The following is a 24,314-nucleotide window of genomic DNA, read 5'->3' on the forward strand; positions in this document are numbered from 1 at the left end:
GAGTATGCTGGCTATATCCTCTTTTCTCTCAATCTCTTGAACTTAGCCTAGCTCAAATGCTAGACGCATTAAGGATTTTTAAAAACCAAATTAAATGTGAATATGCGTCCAAATAAAACCCTTTGCTATGAACGTAGTAAGTTTCTTCTATTGGATAAAGACATGAATAAAAGTAGAATCCACACAGATGACATTCTGTAGAAATGAACGATAAAATTAGTTTCTTTGGGGGCGGCAGTTAACTTATGACGACTGAATGAAATCAGGACTCACAGCCCTGAGAGTTTCTCTGCCTTTGGCCAGGAACAATTGGCCAAGCTGCAGAAAGATAATAATTTGCATATGTGATAGTCTCTACTATACCATTGGTCACTCATTCCCAAATTACTGAGAATCACATGTTCTTTCCTTTGTTAGTTTTTGTTTCTCTTCTTTCTCATAAATATCTATCCAATTTTGACTCATTCTCCACTATCCTTTGAACTTCTGCCTTAAAGGTTGTTGCAGGAAACAAAGTAAACATAACTGCCAATGTCATATATTTTTTTTTTTTTAAGTAACTCTGGCAAAATGGTGGATGGGAGGAATTCGATACTCAAATGCTTTGCAGATTTTCCTGAGGATTTCATCTATCCATGCAGCTTTGAATTCTTCTGAAGACAAAATAATTTGATAGTTGACCTGACAGTTCAAAAAGTTTTACATTCATCAGTGTGTTGGTAGACTGATGCAGATCTAATGTTATTTCATTCATGCTGAATCTTAGGGCAAAACCGTAGTCTCATCCTTCAGCAATTGTCTTTTAGAAACAGAGGCCACCAATTTGGAAACATGCTTGTTGGATGGAGCTACATGAAAGGCACAGGATGAAGAGGGCAAGCAATTGCCTGAACACAAATTAGGCCCTTGGAGAAGCTGCCTTGTCTCTCCTGCACCCTTAGAGTTATTCAGTGGGTACCATGCCTTATCTTACTACGGAGCTTAATTCTGTGCCTGGTTCTTATTCAAAGCAAGCAGCCAGGAAGGGGTGCAGAGGGACAGTCCAGATTTGACATCACTGTCCCCAGAACTGAGGAACACTAGAGAATTCCATAAGCAGTGTCATTCTGCAGTTCTTGTTTTACAAAGGTCATTGTGATGCAAGGCCAAGGGGAAGAGCCATGCAAAGAGCGTTCCTGGAAGATGGTGGGGGTGGGTTAAGGGAAAGGATTATGTTATTAGGAGGGAGGGGTGAAGAGAATTTGGTACATCTTTAGACTTTGACAGGAAAAAATATTTGGGAAGAAGCCAGCAGAGAGATACAGCCTGGCCCTAGCTGAATGGTAATGATGGAACTAATAGCAACATTGAGAGCTATCCAGATACCAGAGAGAACAACTGGCAGATATTAAAATCATTATAAGATGTGAAATTATACCTCTTGCTGCGTCATTATCACTACATTTCATAATATTTGTCTAGAAAAGCACACAGAGCCTATCAGGTTAAATTAATCCTAATGATCAATTTCAGTTTTTATTCTAATTAAACGATTTCAATTTAATTAATGTGAGCACAGAAATTAGGCAAAATTACAGATGTAAATGTTGAACTTTAAATCAAAGGTCCTCCCTGCTCCCTGCCTCCTATAAAAGTACCTTAAAATATTTGCCTGTGAAAGTAGATGGGAGTTTTAACCTTTGTCTGCACTGTGAAGGACAGAAGTTAGAAAAATACGCCGCCGAAAGCTTCCCTAGAGCACAGACAGAAGCACAGGTTTAAAAACCACCCATGCACACCCACACCCACATGCACACAATACTAGGTGGTAGTGTGTGAAGATAAATTCTGCACGGTGAACTCTGGAAGTATATGCTTTTGTTCCTCAGGATTCCAATGCACTTGGGTCAGTCTAATGGATATTGAACTTCTATAAAACACCCCTGTAAAATAGAAACTGTGCACCCATATCCTAAGCCACATATTAAACTACCAGTGCTTTCCCTCCCTGGTGTCAGAAACCCTGCCTCTCAGACCTGCTTTGCCTCTGATTAGCTGTGTGGCTTCACAAGTCGTTTCAACTCCCTGAGCTTGGGCCCTCTTGTTTGGAGGGGCTGTTTTATCAGAAGTATACACACTTTTTTCCAAAATGCACTTTAAGTCATATCTGAAAAATGATGGGATGTGAAGGTGACAATCTTTAAGAAAACTATCGGCTTCAGGATTCTGAATTTCTGTAACTTCCCAAAATACAAGCATCTTAAAATGGATTTGAACATGGCATGGGGTACCAGGTGTCTGAGTCATCCTATAAACACCTTTAAATAACCTTTCTTCTCCCTTAATAAAAATTCAAAGGAGATGGGATCCAGAGCTCTACAAGCTTGAAGAAGAAAAAGGACCTGTAAATGGATTCTTTTGCTACAAAGAAAAGAAAAAGATGGCAAAAATATGAAACAGAAAAAAAGATAATGAAAAGAAATGCATGTTCTTTTTTTTTTTTTGTATTTAAAAAACTTGTCCTGGTGAATCATACTTAATAACAGGTCTGTAGTGTCATAGAGTCTTGGTCTTAGAAGAATGTTATATGCAGCGTAAGGTTCTATGTTATTTCTCTTATCCATAAGATAGCCACAACTTCTTTTCCCACAAATAAGCCTTCATCCACGAGCCCTCATCATGACTTGTTCACAATTGTATATGAGAATTATTTGACAGCAATCAATCCACTATTATTGTTTGGGGACATTAAAGGAGAACAGCAGAGTAATTTAACAATATAGTTGATTAGTGTAATAGTCATCATTAAATTTAGTAGTAATAGTGGGATTTCTCCTTACCTTGGTTAATGATCATGGACAATTCATTTCTTGACTGCCAGTGGTAGAAACGGTTTTTAAAATATTAACTCCTGCCCCTTGGGAATGACACTTAGCCCATCACATTTAATTTTTGACGTTCACTGAACAGCATGATCCTAATCTTTTGATTTTATCATCTTAACTAGGAAACATTAAAATATGGATTGACTCCAGTTGGCAGGAATCTTTATGTTCTTTTCACTAAAAAAGCTATAAATCCAATGGTTGACCTTTTATTTCCAGGTCACAAATGACACCCACTCACTTTTGTCCATTCACATAGGATTTATGTTAGGGTCTACAGGTATAAGCCATGAAAGTTGAACTTTAATGAAATGTCTTTCAAAGATGTGCACTTAACCAAAAATGTCCCACAAAAAATTAGCGGATGGCCTTTTAAAAACATCTATTATATCTTCAGGTTCACTGCTGGCTTCAACTAAGTCTATTTTTCACTTGTAGTAAGTTTCTTTTAATAGTAGCATTTTTCTGAGGATATAAATTAGGCTTGTGTTTGGGATGATAATAGTACCTTAGTTCCCATTTAAGTTTCTAAACTGAAAGAAGATTTCTGAAATGTTCTCTCTACCATCACCATAATTCATCTATCTCCAGCTGAAAAATGTTCCTTGTCGTTTTTCACAGAATCAATTGTATTGATGGGAGGTGTTCTGTGTTGTCAATCAGGGAAATGTGATTTGATGGGACCCCAAAGCAGGGAGATGGGGGAAGGAATACCAAACCTGCTCAGGTCCACGCCATCTGAGTGAGATCAATGTTTCCCATAATACTCTTCCTGTCATGTAGCGCCCTGTCACAATTAATAATGTAGAAGGAGCTGATTAACTTAAGTAAAGTGCTCTCTGCTGTGTAAACACATAAAGATCTATGAGGCAAAAAAGGGGGGGGGACAGGAAAGAACAAAACGTCATTTTTATTTTTCACGTGGAAACGTTCTCACTTTCCATTCTTCTCTTGTAACAATTACTGTACCAGCCATTCTGACGGAGTCGATAAATTGATTTGGGTCTTGATGCTGCAGCAAAGCAGACTGATCTGAGACACCATTATCTGCATTGGAGAGTGTGTGTGTGTGTGTGTGTGTGTGTGTGTGTGTGTGTGTGGTGGGGCTGCACTTTGGTGGCAGAGGGCAAAGGGGCAAAGTCAGGAAAGGCACATCAGCATTGTTCTAGATGGGAAATTAAGGCTCTAACACGGAGTTTCTGGAATGGACAGATGCATGCATGTGTGTGCGCATGTGTGTGCATGTTACGTGTGTGCATGCGTGTGTTGGGAATGGATGGAGAAAAAGAAGCCTTCAACTTGGCTAAAGGATGCAGCCTAAGTAATACAGTATGCACCACTTATTTAAGTCCCCGTGGTATTTCAGTCACTCACAGCCATTTGCAATTCAATGAGGATCACCACCCCATTAGAGCCCGTCATGTCAGCTGCGTATCTGACAAAAAATAAACATTCAGAAACTGTGCTCCTAGGTTCATAACTTGTTTTTTGCACTGGGATTTTTTTCTTCTCTCCCTCATCCAGCATAAAGTTTAATCGTTTTTTAATATGAAATTATACCATACATAGAAACTCTCCATATACATTCCTCAGTGTATTTTTCCTCACAACCAGAAACTGAAGCTGTTAGCTGAGCTTTAACTTGCTCCTTGGGAGTATGCTAAGTATGTTCTTAATAAATAAATATCATTCCACTAGCTAGTGAGAGAATTAATGGCACAGTTTATGGAAAATGGACATGGGAGGATGGAGGGAGAGACGACGCAGCCCAGGGGAAAAATTACCAGATTACCTCTGTGGTTCTCACCATATTAACATTTCTATGTCTCTACTGGCAATCACGGGTCCCTGGTCCCAAAGATGAAGGAGATGCATCCTGCCTCACTTCTGGTGCTGACAGAGGTTCTATTCTAAGGAGTGAAAAGGCAGCAGCACACGTCAGCTTTCCCTGTGCCAGGGTGGGGTGCTGGGGGCTTTACATTCTAACCATATTGAATTTTCACAAAACTCTAAGTGGAATGCACAATTAATTTATAATTTTAAAAATGTGACATCTAAGGGTCAGAAAGGCTAAAAATTACCCCAAGGTCACTGTGGAAGTCTGCTCAGGCTGCCATAACAAAATACCATAGACTGAGTGGCTTAAACAACAGAAATTTATCTGCTCACAGTTCTGGAGTGGAAGTCCAAGACCAAAGTTCTAACTGATTTGGTACCCGGGGAAGGTCATCTCCCTGGATTGCAAATGGCTGCCTTCTTGCTGAGTCCTCACATGACAGAGAGCATGCTCTCTGGTGTCTTTTCTTTTCTTTTGGTTAGCTGCACTGCGTATCTTATGGGATCTTAGTTCCCCGACCAGGGATTGAACCTGGGGCCACAGCAGTGAAAGCACTGAGTCCTAACCACTGGACCGCCAGGGAATTCCCTGTCTTTTCTTAAAAGACCACTAAACCCATCATAAGGGTCTCACCCTCATCTAAACCTAACTACTTCTCAAAGGCCCCATCTTCAAATACTATCACATTGGGGGTTAGGGCTTCAACATATGGAATTGAGGGGGGGGTTATAATTTAATCCATATGAGTCATGTACTGAGATAAATCAAAATCAAGTCCATCTGGCTCCAAAGCTTCTATTTTCTCTACTATGTTATACTGCCTTGGAGAGGAGAGTACCTCATGACCATAGGTCTTAATGCTGCTACTACCTGTAAGATCTCAGACCTCATGCATGGTAAACCAAGCTAAGTTAAGGTTTCTTCACATATAGAGATCCCACTGTGCCCTTCACCTGCTTCCCATCTCCCGTAGAATAAAGTCCAAGTGCCTTATCATTGTATAAAGGCATGTATGTATTCACGACTAGACCCCGTTTAACTTGCCAGCCTCATTACTCAACATTCTCTGTCATTTACCTTACATTAACCAACATATGAAACAGAATTCTCTGAACACACACCACTGTTTCTCTGCATGTGCTGTTCCCCTCTCCTGGAATGGAACTATTTCTGTCTCCTTCCAAACTAGCTCATGTGAAATCTCCTCTAGAATATCTTCCATGAATTCCCTGCTTCTCCCCCGGGTTAATTATCTACTCTCTGCACTACCTGTAGATTATACATACTTCAACTGTTTCCCTTACCATATCTTACTATAATTTGTTTACTTTTCTCCTTAAAAGTCTGTGAGCAATGGATGGCAGGGATTGGATCATATATATCAGTAGTACCCTGGTGTGGTAGTTACCAGGGATATAGTATGTGCTCAGTAAATTCTGGTTTCTTTTTTCTCCCTAAGGACAGCTGGTGAGTGGGACAGATGAGCTAGGAAGCCAGATATTTTGACTCCTAGTCCAGTGCTCATTTTACTCTACCAAGATGCACTATGGTCAGTTCCCTTACTAGACCTTGCCATTGTATTGTCCTTCCATTCCCCCCACCCCTGACCCCTGGTACTACTGCTTCCCCAATACACATACATAACACTTGGCCATAGATGCACAGAAGGGAGATTGTACTTCAGAGGGGCAGAACCTGTGTTCCACGAAGGCTGCCTTAAACTTCCTTTAACATGCAGCATATCCAGCCTTGGAAGGCAGTGTTGGGCACTTCCCACATCGTTAAGGCAGAGCCACGTGGGCCCAAGGCTGCCCTGTGCTGAGAATGTTTGTGCCTGGGCTGCAGCTCCATTTAGCCCAACACATTCCGATTCTGGGGGTGGGGGGTAGGGGGGTGGGACAGGTGGCAGCATGTGCGGGGAAGGGAGAGTGTGAAGGCGAGGAACACGGGGCCAGGACAGCCTGTCCTAACCCAGTGTCCCAGCTCCAACCCAGGGATCCAGCTTATCACAAGATCATGTGGTTCATTAGTTAATGTGTAAAGCATTTGGAAAGTGAAAAGCCAATTAGAAGTGCTAAGTTACTTTGCCTCTGCTATAAAGGAAGCGATGTGAAGCCTAAGGAAAAATTCTCAGGCAAATATTTTGGGGGAAGCCTGCACTGTGGAATGTAACTTAATGAACAGGCTCCAGTGAAAGGCTATACCCCCAAAACATAGGCCACTGATAAAAGAATGTGTCTTCGTCCTCAATAAACAAACAGGAAGGTAAACAAGCGGGTGTGGGAAAAGTGGCCAGGAAGAATCATTGAGAACTCACGTGAGATCTTTGAGAATCTCACATTAGACAATAGGCTCTGGCCTTGGAACTATGTGTATCTGTGGAACCTTCAAGGTCTTAGACTCATTAGAAGGCCTGGGAAAGCCTGTGTCCTAGAGGAACCTCTCCCAATGCGAACAGTCATTATTTAGAGTGCAGAAACATTTGGTAAAGCAAATTCTTCCCCGGTATGGGATTTTCACATGCAGGGGCTTTGTGGAAAGTGGGAACCCCACCTGTACTGCCTTCTCTCCTCAGAGCATGTAGCAGGGCCAATGCACTCATTTTCCTGTTCTCTGAACTCTGTTGACTCAAGCTCAGCAAAACCAGGCTCTTTTCTTTTGCAAAGGAAGCATCTGGTTCCAAGTCATAAAAGAGAAACCCAGAACCTATTGCTGACTGTTTGATAAGCACCTGGGAGGGCACGTGGAGGGCACTGTTTCCCAGAGTTCCCCTGCAATTACAAAGGCACATGTCCTTCAACGCAGCCTTTTCAGAGTCCTCGTTTACCAGAAGAACCTTGACCCAGCCCTGTGGGAGCTGGTCTGCAGAAAACTCTGGTACTTCTGCCCAAATCCTGGACTCCAACAGAGGGCTGAAATGAGATGATCACTGTACACTCATACATGCACACAGCATACCTGTCTCCTAGATGCACAGGGAGTGAGTGTGGAGGAAAGGCACTGGAAGGAGACAAGCAGCAAGAGAGGAAAGGAGTCAAGTGCAAGAACAGGAGTTGAAAACAGCATGAAACCTACCAGGGAACGGGAAAAAGGAAGATGGGAGATACTGTTAACAATCTACCCACTATCTATTGCCCCTTCTTTCTGCAATTTTGTTTAGGGAGGACAATGTGACCAACCCTGGGTAATGAGTCATGATCATAGCCAATCAAGATAGTTTTGTGTTGGCTTTCCTGGCATCTTTTGCAACTAAAGATTAAAATGTGACCAGTTTTAGTCAATGAGACCCAAGTAGAAATTTGTTAACAGGAAACAGGGAAGGAATAAGGCAGGATCTTTGTTCCTTGATATAAGAGGAATAAGGGGGAAGGATATGGGTATGATGCCTGGAGCTGCAGCAGTCATTTTGCAGTCAGAGGCACCTGCTTGTGGATGCTAAGAATGGTAGAGCAGAATGTTAGAAAGAGCAAGGTTCCTGCTGGCAACATGTAGCAGCTGAAACAATGCCAACAACCACTCACTGACAGATTTCTTGCTATGTGAGAAAAGAAAACCTGATTGGCTGAAGCCACACTTAATTGGGTTTTCTTCTATGAGGTAGATACTTTATCACCTTCATTTTATAGATAAGGAAACAGAATTTTAAAGGGTAACATGTCCAAGATCACTCAGATAAATGGCACAGCCAGGATGTGAAAACAAGTCTATTGTACTCTACGATTCATGACTTTTTCCTTGTTCCCCTAAAGAAATCAGACCATGAGCGTCAAGAGCATTTCCCTTAGGAACCCTCCTACGCTGCTGGTGGGAATTAAGTTGGTGCAGCCACTATGGAGAACAGTATGGATGGTCCTCAAAAAACTAAAAATAGAGTTGCCATATGATCCAACAATCCCATTCCTGGGCATATATCCAGACAAAACTATAATTCAAAAACATACACACACCTCCTACGTTCATAGCAGCACTATTCAAAGTAGCCAAGACATGGAAACAATCTAAACGTCCATCGACAGATGAATGGATAAAGAAGATGTACACATATAGAATGGAATACTACTCAGCCATAAAAAAGAATGAAGTAATGCCATTTGCAGAAACATGGATGCAACTAGAGATTATCATACTAAGTGAAGTAAGTCAGAAAGAGAAAGACAAATACCATATGATATCATTTATATGTGGAATATAAAATATGACACAAAAATGAACTTTTATGAAACAGAAACAGACTCACAGACATAGAGAACAGACTCGGGTTGACAAGGGGGAGGGGAGAGTGAGAAAGAGATGAAGTGGGAGTTTGGGGTTAGCAGATGCAAACTATTATATATAGAATGGATAAATAACAAGGTCCTACTGTATAGCACAGGGAACTATATTCAATATTCTGTGATAAACCATAATGGAGAAGAATATATATATAAAAAGAATACATATATATGTATAACTGAATCACTTTGTTGTACGGCAAAAATTAACACAACATTGTAAATCAACTATATTTCAGTTTTAAAAAAAAGAGCATTTCCCTCAGTATCTTGAAACTTCCACTGACTGGAAACATCATTATCAAGACACATTTCAGGGCTGGAAATTTTGACAGCAGTTCTGCATTTGATACTATGGTTTTCTGACTTCACTGTAAGGCTACCATCAAATTCTGATCTAACTCCTCTCAGCTCTTTACACCCATTCACAGCTTCTTGTTTCAATCTTTCTCCCCCGCTTCATTTTCTATCCCACTTTTCCCACAATCCCAAGGGCTAATTAAACAAATACCAGACGTTTGGTCCTTTTTCTTCTTCCACGAAATCTAAAATTTCCTGTGAAATCTCCCTTTCCTCTTCCCCTTCTCCATTGCCACTGATCTCATTTAAGTACTGGAAAAGAAGCAAGCATGAAAGGAACCACTATTTATTGTGCACCTACTGTGTGCCAGATCCCATGTAAGCACCTTAATTCTTTCAACGATCATCAATTTGCTTCAACTAAGAAGTTTCCCCAAATCTTTTTGGAGCAAGGCAACAAACAAACAGAAAGGCTAAAACCAAACCAAAATATGCCATTAAATATGATGGGATCTCCGAAGTATTAAAAACTAAGGGAGAAAAAGGAGACCAGTACCTAGAACTGAGGCTCTCGCTTGGTTCAGAAGTGAAATTTGTGGCTGAGGACAACTAAAATGTGCTGCCCAAATAAAACTTGAAAGACAAAGGTTCTGTTTATTGAAAAATGTATTTTAAGCGTGTCTCATAGGCTGTCCGTGAGTCAGCTGCCATGTGTTTGTGAAGAGAACGTGGTAAGAACTTACAGGCTGGGGTGGGGGCTGGGAAGCTGGGGGAGTCACTCCTGCCCACAGTAAGAGGGAGCAGATGGCAGGGGTAACATCTCCGCGAGGCGGTGCTGACTATTCAACACCTACGGCTGGAGCAGAGAACATAAGAGAAAAGAATGACCAGGCACTGCCTTTCCCCGCAGATTCTGGGGGGTACATTCATTTGCTACAGTTCTTGCCACCCTCAGAGACATGATTTCCCTTTGGGAAGTCTCCTCTGCCTTGGGGCACAATTTGGCTTAAGAGAAGAAATGGGGTGCAGGGCAAGGATAGATGTACCCAGTTGAATGAGGCTTTTGGAGTACCTTTAGGGCAGATGCTCAGTGGAAGAATCCACGAGATTCTGATCTTGTGGAGGTGTTGTCCTAATTTTGTCCTAACTGGATGGTTACTTTAGATCCAGCATTTGGTGGGCAGGTTCTGCCCATATCTACACAGTAGCACATGAGGACGCATACAAGTCCTTCCCTGATGGGGCATGCTGAAGGGAGTGTGGGCTCTGGAATCAGAAGCGGGTCTGTGTCCTGGCTCTACGAACCCCCAGCTATGTGGTTCTGGGGAAGTCACTTCCCTCTCTTTAAAGCTCAGTTTTAAAATCTGTATAATGGGGATAATGATAACGGCTCTGCCTACTTCAAAGGGTTGCTCTGAAGATCAAATGAGAAAATACTTTGTAATCCAGAAAATACTGTTTAAATATGAGTTTAGTTATCAACTGAACAACAAATGCTATTATTTGTTGAGCATTTAACAGGTGTCAAGCATTTACTTTCTCTACACTAACAGAATTTAAGACTCAACACAACCGTAGAAGGTAGATAAATACAGTTATCACCATTTTACAGTTAATAAACCAGGCTAGAAAAATTGAATTACAAAGAAAAAATTTTAAAAACTACAAGAATTGAAGTACACATACTACTGCTAAGTGATGAAATAAAGCTCCAACCAAGATCTGAAAGGAAAGCTCACAGTCTCAGCTGCTCTGCTATCTGGGCTCTGGGCAGAGGCTGGTTGTTCTCACAGATGCAGACTAATGTCATTAGTAAAGGTCTTTTTCCCAGGCAGGATGACAGAATGAACTCAGTCTTGATTTCACAGATGCAGGCTAATAGGAAACTGGGGCAGGTCTTCAGAAGAACCAAGTACAGCGTCGGTCCTATTCCTTGATGTAAGAGGATGAGTCAATCTTAGACCACAAAGAGAAAACAGTCAGTAACCTTTCATTATAAATGGTTAAGGATGAAGACAGTATTCAGGAAAGAGAGCAGTTCTGGAGACAGACTGGTTCAAACCCTGGCTACCTCGTTTGCCAGGGGGCAAGTATACTCTTTGAAATTTCAGTTTCCTCATCTGTAAAATAGGGATAACAGCACCAATCTCAGAGGGCTCTGAGGTCTGTAGGGAGTGCAGGCACAGAACCCGGCATGCCCTGGAGCTTAATACAGAATGCCCATTTGGCCAATTAACTTTTTTCAAAGTTAGGAGTAAATGGAATTTTATCTGCCATTCCTCTCCAATCCTGGGAGTTTTCAGCTGTATGGGCTTGTAACAAAAATGCTCAGATCCAATTCTAACTAGAAGGGGGACGATATTTTTTATTTTCCTTTCTCTAACAAAATCTGAGTTTCCTGCCTTTGCAACTATCCAGGCTGCTCCTTGAACTTCTGTGTGGTACCTAACCTCCTACAGGCAGGCAGCTGGGGTCTGGGCAGGGAATGGCTTCAGCTAACTGCAGTGCAATCTCAAGCGAGCTTGGTGTCCTGGGTGAGAACATTACGCAAGAAAGGCTGTTTCTTGGAAATGAGGGACTGGGGCGGGGGGTCTGGCTGATATGCCAGCAGTGGGAAAGGATTCTAATTTTATCTGCTTGGTCCAGAGAAGACAGAACTCAGCGTGTCTCTCTACCTAGGATGGGATAAAGCCTTATCGACCAGCTCATGGCAAAAATTAAAAGTACAGGAAAAAGGTAAAATGTATAAGAACCAGAGCCATATCATCAGTCCAAAGTTAGACAAGGACAGAAAAACTATCTAGCGTTTTCTGTCCCTTCCACTCTTTGGACAGTTCTTCTACTCAGCTCTCTGGTCTCAAAGCCTCTTGGGCAAATCCTTATTGTAACTGGTATCCCACTGCATTATTAACGTTGTTGTCATTACTATTATTTTTTACATCTGTTTCCTCTATTAGACTTTGAACAACTTGAGGAGAATTGTTATTCCCTGCCTTCTTGGGTCCTGGGAATGTAGTCAGAAATGATGAGTGACTGATGAAAGGGACTTAGGAAGTTTTGCATTCTGCAGATTGCCCGAGCTTTGGTTTCTTAGGCAGAGTTTCAGGAATATGACACACAGAATGGCAACAGATCCAAACGCTCTCCATATCCACCACCTCCCTATGTTCCTTGTGCATCCCCACCAAAGGCAGACAGCGGGTGCTATGCCCATAATTTAGCTCTGCAGGGACCTCTCCAGATGAGCCGGTTTCCAGTACAGTGTGTGGTATGCGCATACATTTGTAAATTTCATGAGGCAAAGGGAGCCACACTGCTTGCCAGTCAGGCAGCTAAATGATTTATTAAGCAAAGGTTACAGCACCTGTGTCTTTTTGTCAACAAATCAGGCCCATGCCATGCCAAGCGATTCTTCTAATAACCCAAATGGTAATTTGGTTTTAAATAGCATTTCAGATACCACAATTCTGTTGAGGTAGAACAGCGATAGATTTGGGTGGCAGGGAAGAAATGCCTGTTTTTTAGTATTGTTTGCACTCATTTTTCATTTTAAAGAATTAGTCTTCATGGGTGTTCTGCAGGTTAAGCATTTTATTTGAACATTCTGATTAAACTAGAACCTGAAAAAAAATGAGTTCTTTGCTCAGTCCTTCTGTGTGGGAATTGGTATTTCTATTTATTACCTCATGATGAAATATTAACTTTTTTTCTCTAAATAAATGCCTCCTCTTAATGGCTCTCGTTTTCAGGGACCAGATTAAATTATGAGATGCAACTGAAATGGCCATTGGCTTTCTGCTGTTTGAGATGATGCCATGCTCTCCTATATCATTCAGTGGGCGTGCAGGGGACATTAACAGTGTCCAAAGTGAAGTAGATACTCTATGCCCCAGAGACTTTTCTATATGTTAGTATCAACTATCATGGTGGACAATACTGAAAAATAAGAGATTCAGGGTGGTCACGGTTTCTTAGAACAGATGGGTGTTCTAAAGGCTGTCAGGAGGTGGCTACCCCCCATGTTAATAATGAGCTACAAAATGGACGAGTATAAGGAAAACGAAAGGCAAATCATGATAGTAGCAGAGGTAGCAGACAAGTGATTCAGAAGAATGGGACAGATAACTTGGCAGGAATGTTCCAACAGAGCCAAAAGCTGGGATGAGATAGACAATGCAACTGGAAGGCACTTTGAAAGAAAACTAGCTCGAGGGAAGGCTAAAGAGAAGGCAATTCTGTCTCAGTGAAGGGAGGAATTCTCTGGAGGAAAAAAGATAGACTGGAAGGGAAGGAGGAGAAAAAATGGCTTTCAATTATCCATGTTATCTTTCCCTACCAATCATTACAGATGATGAATAGGTGCAATAAAAGCCAATATTCAATTTTTCCAATTTACATGGAAAGAAGGCCATAATATATTGTTACGGGGAAGAAACAGCAGGTTACCCAACAGTGTATATAATATGATCTCATTTTTGCAATATATTTGTATGCATCGAAGCAGTCTGGATGGATTTAGACAGAAATGTTAACAGTAGGACTACAAGTGATTTTTATTATTTTTCCCATCTGTATTTTCCACAATTAACATGTATCACGACTGTAATAAGAAAAAGTCATTATTTTTAAACTTCCTTATGAATCATTTAGATTCAACCCGTATCTGCTGACTACCCACTATGCGTTGGACACGAGAGCACAAAATGACAGTGGGTTTTCTGGTAAACAGTCCACTCTTCCTGGCTGTTTTACAGAATTTTAGACTCTCAAGTGGAGAAAGGACCATGAAGAGTTTATCTAATGATTACATTTTAAAAATTGTGGTGAAATACACACAACATAAAATTTACCATCTTAACCATTTTTAAGTGGACAGTTTAGTGATATTCAGGACATTCACACTGTTGTGCAACCATCACCACCATACACCTTCAGAGCTTTTTTCATCTTATAAGACTAACACTCTGTCCCACCAAACAATAACTCTCTCTTCTGCCCTCTCTCCAGCTCTCGGCAACCACCATTCTACTTTTTGTCTCTATGAATTTGACTACACTAGGTACCTCACATAAGTGGAATCGTATAGTATTCGTCCTTTTGGGACTGGACTATTTCACTTTCCATAACGTCTTCAAAGTTCATCTATGCTGTAACATACTGCAGAATTCCCTTTCTTTTCAATTTTGAATAATATGTATGATACCACATTAAAATGGTATATACACAATAAAATGTATATACCGTATTTTGTTTATCCATTTATCTGTCAATGGATATTTGGATTGCTTTTACCTTTTGGCTATTGTGAATAATGCTGCGAAGAACATGGGTGTACAAGTATCTCCTGGAGACCCGGCTTTCAATTCTTTGGGGTATATACTCATGATTAGATTTTAGTGCAATCTCAGATTTAAAACCAGGGAATACGTCAGTGGTATTCCTGAGAGTTGAGCATCAGTCTCTGTTTGAGTATCTGCAGGGAAAGGTGCTCACCAGCCCATGAGGCAGTACAGCACAGTGGTTTGAGAGCATAGGCCTTGGAGTCAGACAAAACTGGGGAGGCATTCTTGCTCTGCCTCTCACCATGTGTGGCCTTGGGAAAATCAACGATCTCTTCAGATCTCAGGTTTCAAATCTATGAAGTGGAGATAATTATATATATCCTATTGGGTAGCTGTCAAGATTCGTTGGATAATGTACCTAAGGTACTCAGTACATAGAAAATGCTCAATAAATAGAGGCTATGTATAATCAAAGAACTCTCTCTTTTTTTTTTTTTTTAAAGAAAGGTCTTATGATAAACTGAAAGCTGCCTACTTCAAATGTCTATTCATTAGCTGGAATTCTATCTGCTGGAAAAAACAGGGACCGTATCTAATCTGTCTTCTACAGGTTGATGTTTCAAGAGGTTTCTTTGGGGAAAAGGGAGACCATTTTATTTTGTATTTGTTTATGGATTTCTGTGCGGGATACCTCTCCTGCATTTATAAAGTTTACCTATCTGCTTGGGTGACACTTCAATTTTTACTTCTTTAAAGGCAGAAAAGAAAAGATTGTTTTTCCAGAAAACTTTTCCCATAATTCAACTAATACAAAGTTCATGCCTTATTAACAAAAATATTTATATAGAAAAATGCAAGCTTGCCTAGGAAATTACTAATCTGCAGGCCATGTTCAAATTTTGTCTTAAAAAATTCCTATAAAAATTCCTCTTCTGATGTCCTCTCAAAAAGATTACCTAAAAATATTATTTTTATGATCTATATCTATATATGCCTACCACTTTAAATGGTTCCAGAAAGTAGTTCCTTTAAAAAAAAAAAGAGTTAATATATATACCTAAATATTAAAATACTTAGAGCACACTTTTGTCTCAGGATATTTTTTTTGGGAAAAAGAGTAACTCCATTAGCGTGGTTTCTCATAAGACAATTGGGGATGGCTTTCTTCAAGCCAAAAGTGGCAGGTGTCACTGTGATAAAAAACATTTAAGCTGTTGTCTCTATGATGCCAAATATTTAACAGAAACCCAAAAAATTCAGTTCCAGATGCCAATACTGGGTCTACATGACATCATTCATACACATGCGTAGAAAATCTGGATTTTTAAGAATTGAATTTTTGTGGTCAACATCATGAAGACTCAGTTTCTGTGTTAAATAAGGCATTTGTGAAACAAAGCCATGTTGGAATAGAATACGTTTTGATTATAGAGAAACAAATTGAATGGAATGCAGGGTACAGTTTCAGTTCAGTGAATCACAGCTTATATAAAAATACTATATAAAATACAAAACAGGACATTTCCAAACTGCATTTTTGAGGTTCTTAATGAAGTAACCTGAGCCCACTGGTGCTTTGAGAAAAGTAATCATCCAATGTAAAGCTACTGTCCCCAGTTCTCCCCTTCTCATTGACCTTGATCATGTGAGTCAGAAGTACAATAAGAAATGCTCTTCTACTGTAATGCCTTTGAGGTAATTATTCAACTTCAAATTCACCAGTTAAATATTTGAAGGTATGGGAAAATAAGCAATAAACTTGAACAATTTTATGGGGAGTACTGAATAGGCGAAGTTAATCCCAGATGCCATGTACCTGCCAGTTTCAGAAGAAACAGCAGAAGTGGGAAATTCAAGAGTTAACCTTCTCCCTCCCCTCCCTCCTTCCCCTCTCCCTCTCCTCCCAGCTGCCTCCTCTGAGGCTGTACTTTCCGTGACCCTGCTTCAGTGTAAAGAAGGCTTCAGATGCAATGCTGTTTAACCCACGCTGTCGACACAGCAATAAACTAAAACCCTTCGCAGAGAAAGCAAGCGGACCCAGGAAAGCAAATCTATCTCGTTCATAAGCACCTGCTCATAGTGTTACAAACAAAGATGAATAGTTATAAATTAGGCATCTGGAGATTACATACCGAGGCGCATGCACAAAATATCTGGGAGAATTTTTCAAACACTGTGTTGAGAACCTCAAAGAGAAAATTCTTTATGTCAATTCTGATAATATACAGTCACATTCTGATTAGGAGATCAGAGAGTAGATTCTTCCAAAACTTGCATCTAATTCTATTCCACAACTCTCTAAGTATCTTTATATATGCTACCTTTGAATTCCAAAAGTCTTTCACTGTTTCTCAATTAACAGCAGCTATTTCAAAACTTTTAAAAGAGATTCTTTCTCCTTGGCCTATACTAGCACAAAACACAACTATCTATTGAAAAACAAACTCTAGATGTCCTGGCATACTCTTTTTCAATCACCTACCTCAAAATATGACATTATATTCACATAATCCCCTCCCACCCCACTGGGGCCAGCGAAGCCAGTAACAAACACCTCCTATTTCAGTACCAACACCAGCAACTTAACAGCGCTCAGGAACCCTTTCTTTTCCTTTCTCTTAGAAAGTCTGCCAGGTTCCTGGGGACCCTATAATGAGTACATAAGAGGGACTGGCCCCCCATTCCCTGCATGCACTCCGATGTCGCCGGCAGCCAGAGTATACTTTCCAGGTTCAATAGGGGCCTACTTCTGTCTGCTTGCACGTAGAGAGGCACAGATTCCTAAAAGAGGGAGCACACGCTATCCAGCCTGGGAAAATTTTCTTCCCATAGCAAAAGCAGTTCTGGCACAGAAGCCCTCCTCTCCTACCCCCTCAATACAAGAAGCAAAAATTGCAGGCACTGTTTTCCATGATTTCTAAGAACACATGGAAATGTGGCTGAAGGGCCAGGATGGGTAGGGGTCGGGAGGAAAGGGGACTGAACAGGGGCTGGGAAATGCAGCCTGTTGTGCCGAAAGACGAGTTACAATGCACCTGATGAATAAAACAAGCTGCACCACATACAGAAAAGATGAGAGCGGCCCACCTGTGTCTGTTGAGGGATATTTACAAAGCTTGGATCCCGTGGTCCAACACTGACGAATCGGTTTGCGGGGGAGGTGCTGGGTGTCGAGTAGGCTGTGAAGGGAAGGGACACATGCGTTCAGGAAGCAGCACGAGATTGCACACAGAAACAACACCAAAACACACAGTCTCCGAGCCTACGCGGCTGATTAACAAGGAAATGTGCAAACACTAGCTAGCAGAAGGATCTGGCTAGCAAGGGCATTTTAGACAGTCAAAAAGGGAAGGAGTGTTGGCTTCCAAAGACTGTTGGAATAAAACGATGTCAAATTGGTGCTCAGATGAGCTCTTTTCTCCATCATACAAATTAGAACATGCAGGACATTTGTAAAGTATACTTTCTGAGTTAAACATGAGCTCTGGGGTCAGAAAGAGATATCCTAGTCTTTAAAAGCACAGGAGAGAGAAATTAGGTAGAAAGGGGAGGAAAGTAGTTCATTTTACAACCTTACTTTTCACACTATTACCCTCCTAAAGATCATGAAATGTTCCTGTGCCTCCATCTCTAAATATGGAAGAGGAGTCTTTATAGAAGGGACTGGGTTCTCCAGAAAAGTGGTGGAAAACCATTTAGAGCACGCTGTCTTTACAGGCTCAGTGGGGCGTCTAGAATTTTATGATGCACAAAATGCTCTTAGAGTACTAACATTTGTAGTCTTCCCACCCTAGAACCCTTCTGTTCAGGTACAAACCATCAAGATCCCGTGTAAACCTGGAACCTCAGGTACCACACTTCAGCCAACTATCCTTTTCACAGTACATGAACGTTTTGTTGTTGGTTTTTATACTCATATTTAAGAGCTTCACTATAGTTTAGAGAGAAAAAATTCTGTGGTTCTGGTGTTTCATTGGTTCATATATCCAAATGAACATTTTGTTTTCTGGTGTCCTTCAATTCACTTCTTTACCACAAACTCCAAGGATTTATTCACATTCTTTCTTTACTAAAATTTTTAGATAGACTATTACTTAATTTCAAATTTCTTAACAATACTTAACAAAAGTATTACTTAACAAATACTTAACAAAAAAGGCATAAGTTTTCTGGACTAACACGAGACATGCACCATCTAAAAGATGAAAATGATTTGCATTTCTTAAAAAACACAGATAACTGAGGGAATAATACCAAATTCATTTGCCAGATTTTCTTCCCCTTGTTGACATCATCTGCTTCTCTTCCTTTGATTTTCTGTTTCACAGAAAACTGCTCACACTTCTTGTTTCCCTTGTTAAGCACATCTAGACATAAAATTTCCACCAATCTGGGCCAAGTCCTATTGGTCATTAGAGCTAAGTCACCCACGCAGAGCTGTGATGGTCATGTGGGTATGGTTGTGTTAAATCAGCATGGAACAGAGGAGGAACATAAGGTTCCCCTGATGTCTATTATTAAGAAACTTTTTGTTGTTGTAGTATTTGTTTTAGAAGAATTCGTCCAATAACAGCTTTATATAAAGTGATCTAAACGTATGGTACACTGTACTGTCTAGCAACGTGAATCTACTGATTTCTTCCCCAGCCTATCCTATGTCAGATTAACCTGAACAGATTTGAGAAATACCTCTGCATTTAGCCGTTCTGTATGTGCCTCTCACTCACTGGTATGGGGGAAATTTGCTTTTTTAAAAAGCTCAGTAAAATACTCTTTATTAATTGTTTCATTCAGCCTATTGCTCTACTTTGATATGCTTTCAGAAGTCTCAACAGAAAGTCATGTATTGAAAATGATGTACTATAATTAGCTGGCAGTGAATTTACCTGCTTCTAGGGCACAAAGAGGATGTGGGAGAGATAAGGAGGAAGCTAGTAGATAAAATAACCTGTTAGCCGTTAGGAGGAAAAAAAGTGTTTTTTCACATGTGAATAGGTAGGTAGGTTGAGAAGGAACAAAAAGGCATAAAGAGTAAGCTGAGGTTCTAAGACTAAATGACTGATGACAGATGCTGAACCACGAGGCCTTGGTTTGATGGTCCTAGTGGAGCAGTGTGTGCATGTCAGCCCTGGTCACTGCAGACACACAGCAGGATTTCCTATGACGTTTTTACCATACTGGTGACGTCAGAAACATGCATGCTGATTGATCCTAGGATACATGGTACTTTTTTTTCTTTTTCTTTTTGGTGTGTGAATATAGTTCTTCGTTGACCATACATAGCACTAAATCTGGAAAAGTGTGTATTACATCCCATTCTCTATCTTGCCTTTTTTTTTTTTTTTTTTTTTTTTTTTGCGGTACACGGGCCTCTCACTGTTGTGGCCTCTCCCGTTGCGGAGCACAGGCTCCGGACGCGCAGGCTCAGCGGCCATGGCTCACGGGCCCAGACGCTCCGCGGCATGTGGGATGCCCCCGGACTGGGACACAAACCCGCGTCGCCTGCATCGGCAGGTGGACTCTCAACCACTGTGCCACCAGGGAAGCCCTGCCATTTTGAAAGTAGGGTTAGCATCCAAATAATTGAGCCGCTCAAAATTACCATGAGGCTAACAATTGGCTATTGTCCCTTCTTCAATCATGAGACAAAACATCCCAGAAGGCCTTTAATGCTCTCACAAGCTATTAAAACTTCTCCAAACTTTATTTTGGTTTTTAAAAAAGAGAGCAATGCTGAGAGAGGTGGTAATGTGTTTGCCTTTTTAAGAAAAGGATATTACAACTACAAAAATCTGAGAGTCTCTGAGTTCCATCGAATGGAACAAAAAGTGCCCAGGGAAATTTATTCTATAGAAAGTTGATTCTGGGAAAAATCAAGGACACAGGAAAAACAAGGGAAGGAAGAAAGTCTGACTCATCTTCCATTATTGTAGCTAAAATAGGCAGTGTTCACCTATAACAGGATGTAGTTCCAGAGATGATACGACATAAGTTGAATTTGATTTTCCTAAAGAAACAGTGGAATGAGGGAGTTATCCTGTTAAACAAAAGCCTCAGTTGAAACTTTTTATTAAAACAACCACATATACCATGGTGAATCAAGTACACATGCCCAGTTAAGAGCTTTCAACATGAATATAAAATCAAGTAAAGGGGGAGATGTGGTAATGAATTATATACAACTGTGTTTACTATGCTATTATATCACATTCATTATCTTTCTTAATTATAATTTTTGCCTATTTACAGAAGCAATAATCAAATGCTGCTGGAGGAGCTTCAGGACATCATGAAATCCAGAAAATAATTTTCTAGGAAGATTATTGTAGGCATTTTTGAGAATTCTGGAGGGAAGATTCAGGGGCATTTTACGATTTTCTGATAAAGTCAACAGGGAAATCAATTTGCTTATATAACCTCATTGTAAAAGTCCTCATGGCAAACATGACTATTAGAAATCAAATTATGATTGCTTGCCTGTTTCTGAAAAAGAAAGTGTTTGCTTTTTTTTAGCAGCCATTTTACCTACATGAGCAGTATCACCATGGACCATTTTCTTAACATTTTGAAAAAACATTCCTATAAGAAGCTTCCACCAGCTCTTATTTGGGCTAATCTGATCGTACTTTTTCTCTTTCTAACATATTTCTTCAGATTACCCAAGACTCTTAGCCTTAGCCCCAGGGGTAAGTACCAAAATCCCAAATCAGAATTTGATCCCATATCCTTCTGTGTTGCCCACTTACCATATGCACTGCTAATTCTATAATCCTTCACTTAGGCAGTACAAGTTGGGCCTCAGGATGATCAACTGGAAAAACGGTTCATGAACAGTTCTTTATATGCAGTCGGGCCTCTGCGGATGCTGGAATCTATCTCTAGGGAGCTTGTGGGATGGGCAGGGAGAGTGGCAGAGATCACTCATTAGCCCTGCTCTTTACAACCCTGCAGGTGTTCCCTGGGAGAACTGCCTCTATGTCCTCAGAAATGGATGTAACTGACTGCCTGCAAGCCAAAGAGAATTCCAACTTTTGTTGTTCCCAGGTTGTCTGTTTTTTTGTTTGTTTGTTTGTCTTGTGTTGTTTTCCTGAATAAGAAGAAATAAGGGATGTGTCTGGATAGAGGAATCACGGCATTTCTAGATGAATCAGTTTTGAGTCTGTAACAGCCTTCACCCAACAATCATACCTGACCATGGTGCTAAGAAAGTGGTCAAATTGTTTTGAATAAAAGATGCTTGGAGTTTTCCTGTTTGGGGGAAAAAATATGACTGAAAAACAAGATATTAAGATATTAAAATATGTGTATCAATGTCAGTTGATGTTTCTTTAAGATAAAAATGGTATCAATAAAACTACTCAAATCTGACAAACTAGAAAATGTGAGCGCATCAGCTTGTTTTGAAAGTAGGCAGCCAGACTCAAGATCTAGTTCAAATTTAGCGACCCCTGAATTGCGTGTAATCACTGAAAAACAGGAGAGCGAGAAAATTTAGATAGATTTCTGTGTAGAGCTTGGGTGTGAAAGGAGAGCTGACCTTTGGACAAGCCCCCTCCTGTGTCCACAGAGCGGCTACCAGGAGGTTGAGTGGCCAGGTGGCCTGGGGCTGAACGGCCTGAGGATAGTGATGGCCAGCTCCTCTGCTGGGGAGGAGGGGGGGGGATGACCTGGTGAGGCACCTTGGCAGGAAAGACAATGTAAGACAGCTAGTGAGCTTTGACATTCTTTGTGTGTGTGTGTTGTGTGTGTGTGTGTGTGTATGCGTTAGATATTTGTCTTTTTTTCTTTTTTTAGTATATGTGCTGCCGAAGCGAGCACAGACATTTGTCTTTTAAAAAAAAATTTATTGAAATATAGTTGACTTACAATGTTGTGTTAGTTTCAAGTTTACAGCAATGTGATTCAGATATATATATATATATATATATATATATATGTGCCTATTCTTTTAAAGATACATTTCCATTATAGGTTATTACAAGTTATTGAGTACAATTCCCTGTGCTCTGCAGTAGGTCCTTCTTAGTTCTGACATTCTGAATTTACTTCCAGACACAGGAAGCAACAAAGTTCCCCAAACCCTGGCACAAAGTTTGAAGAGAAGTTTGTGATCTGTTTCATCAGAGATTCCAACTACGTAAAAGGAGGAAATACCAATTCTTCATTCCCTTAAACTCTACCAAGTCTAACTGCTGTGGTGCATCAAGGAAAGATAGTTTAATATATTCATATCCTCTCCCTCTCTCTCTCTTACTCTTTGTCTGTCTCTGTCTCTCTCTCGTGTGAACACTTCCTCTGTGCCAGGCTCTATGCTAAGTTTTATGGGAGTTAAAAAGATAAGCCAGACACACGGCTATCCATGAAATGTTAGAGTCTAGTGGGGAGAGATGAGTACAGAAAGTGAAAATATGAGTGCCTAAAAGTAATATAAATAAAAATCTTTAGGGTGTTAAAGGACAGAAAAGTGACACCTGGCAGGGGAACAGGAAAAGCTTTGTAGAGGAGATGGAGATGGCTGTGATGACGGGCTGTAAAAGATGTGTTGGTTGACAAGTTCAGATGGATTGGGGATCACAGAGGAAGCTGCATGAGCAAAGAAACAGAGTTGGGTAATGGGGATGTCAATCGCCGAGGGAAAGGAGAAAAGATGGGACGTTGTGAATATCTCTGCCATAAGGTCAGGGAAGATAAAAATTTAAGGATCAGAGACTTGAATGTTTGAAAATGGAGGAGGAAAAGTCTATTGAATTTTTCCTTCAAGAGGAAGAAATAATTTATAAAATTATCAAAGATACCAGATTTCCATTCTAAACACCATTAAGACCGTTAGGCATCCTAACACTTTAAACCTTTCCCCTCCTATCTCAAAATCAGTATACACTTCACATGTTCCCTTGTGTTCAGAAACTCAGACATACTCACATGTGCAGATATCCCTTTAAAAATGCTAGTCAAAAATTCAATTTCATTCAGCTAGACTTACTGCCTGCCCAGGAATGTGCTGGTTACTGGACAGAAGCCATCCAAACAAGTTTAGGAATGCAGACTTGAACACACCACTGTGTCTTCAGACTGCAATTTTCTAAATGTTTATCAGTGACACCTGACGGTGCATGAGAACGCATTCAGTTGCAAACTGAAGCAGTGAGATGACTAAATACCTGATTGAAATAGTTTCTGCAATCTTAACTGCACTATCACATGTTACTAGTTTTTTAAAAAAGCCCTGTGAGAAAACTTTCATTTCTAGAAAAAAATGTGGAAGCTATTAGAAAATAGATTGGCTAATTTCTAAATGAAGTCCATTACAATTGAACTCATTTGGGAACTTGAACAGCACTATTTCTTGCCAGGTCACAGAAGAAATGCTGGAGGATATTGGAGTTTTTTTCCTTCGAAGAAATCTATGAGTATCGACAAGTTTACAGGGCCTGGGTTAGCATTATTAATGTAATTATACAGCCAAGGAAACACACCCTTTGTTGACACTTGAATCCCCAGTATTCAGAGGTTTAGAAATTCCCACATGAATGAATGGATATTGTAGTTTTCATCCAGATGTTTGGAATCTAGAAGATAACCACACTGAATTTCCATTACTTTGATCACATCTGTGCAGTCAGTTACCTCATTCTATTATCTCTGCAGATCTTTTGTCTCTACAAACAAGCTACCAACAACACAAAAAGACACAGCCCTCAGGGCATGAAATTAAAGCCTACTTATCGCTAGTAAATTATTACAGAATAACATACCCACA

At 40.4% G+C, this 24,314-nt stretch overlaps 1 protein-coding gene across 4 annotated transcripts in view; it reads right to left on the minus strand.

Annotated features, from left to right (window-relative positions):
- Window positions 1–24,314, minus strand: part of NFIA (nuclear factor I A) — a gene marked incomplete at its 3' end in the record, with an annotated part of 387,320 nt that overhangs the window by 15,023 nt on the left and 347,983 nt on the right. For 2 of the 4 annotated variants that reach the window (XM_082651779.1, XM_082651778.1), the window contains exon 10: window positions 17,642–17,733. The exons of 1 other annotated variant lie outside the window; for it this stretch is intronic. In XM_082651779.1, the coding sequence (XP_082507905.1) occupies window positions 17,642–17,733 (92 nt within the window). Of the gene's footprint in view, window positions 1–17,578; window positions 17,734–24,314 lie in introns of those variants that run through there. One more of the 4 variants, XM_082651777.1, reaches the window with a different exon arrangement.

Source organism: Grampus griseus (genome assembly GCF_964374135.1).
Source record: "Grampus griseus genome assembly, chromosome: 1".
NCBI classification, from domain to species: domain Eukaryota; kingdom Metazoa; phylum Chordata; class Mammalia; order Artiodactyla; family Delphinidae; genus Grampus; species Grampus griseus.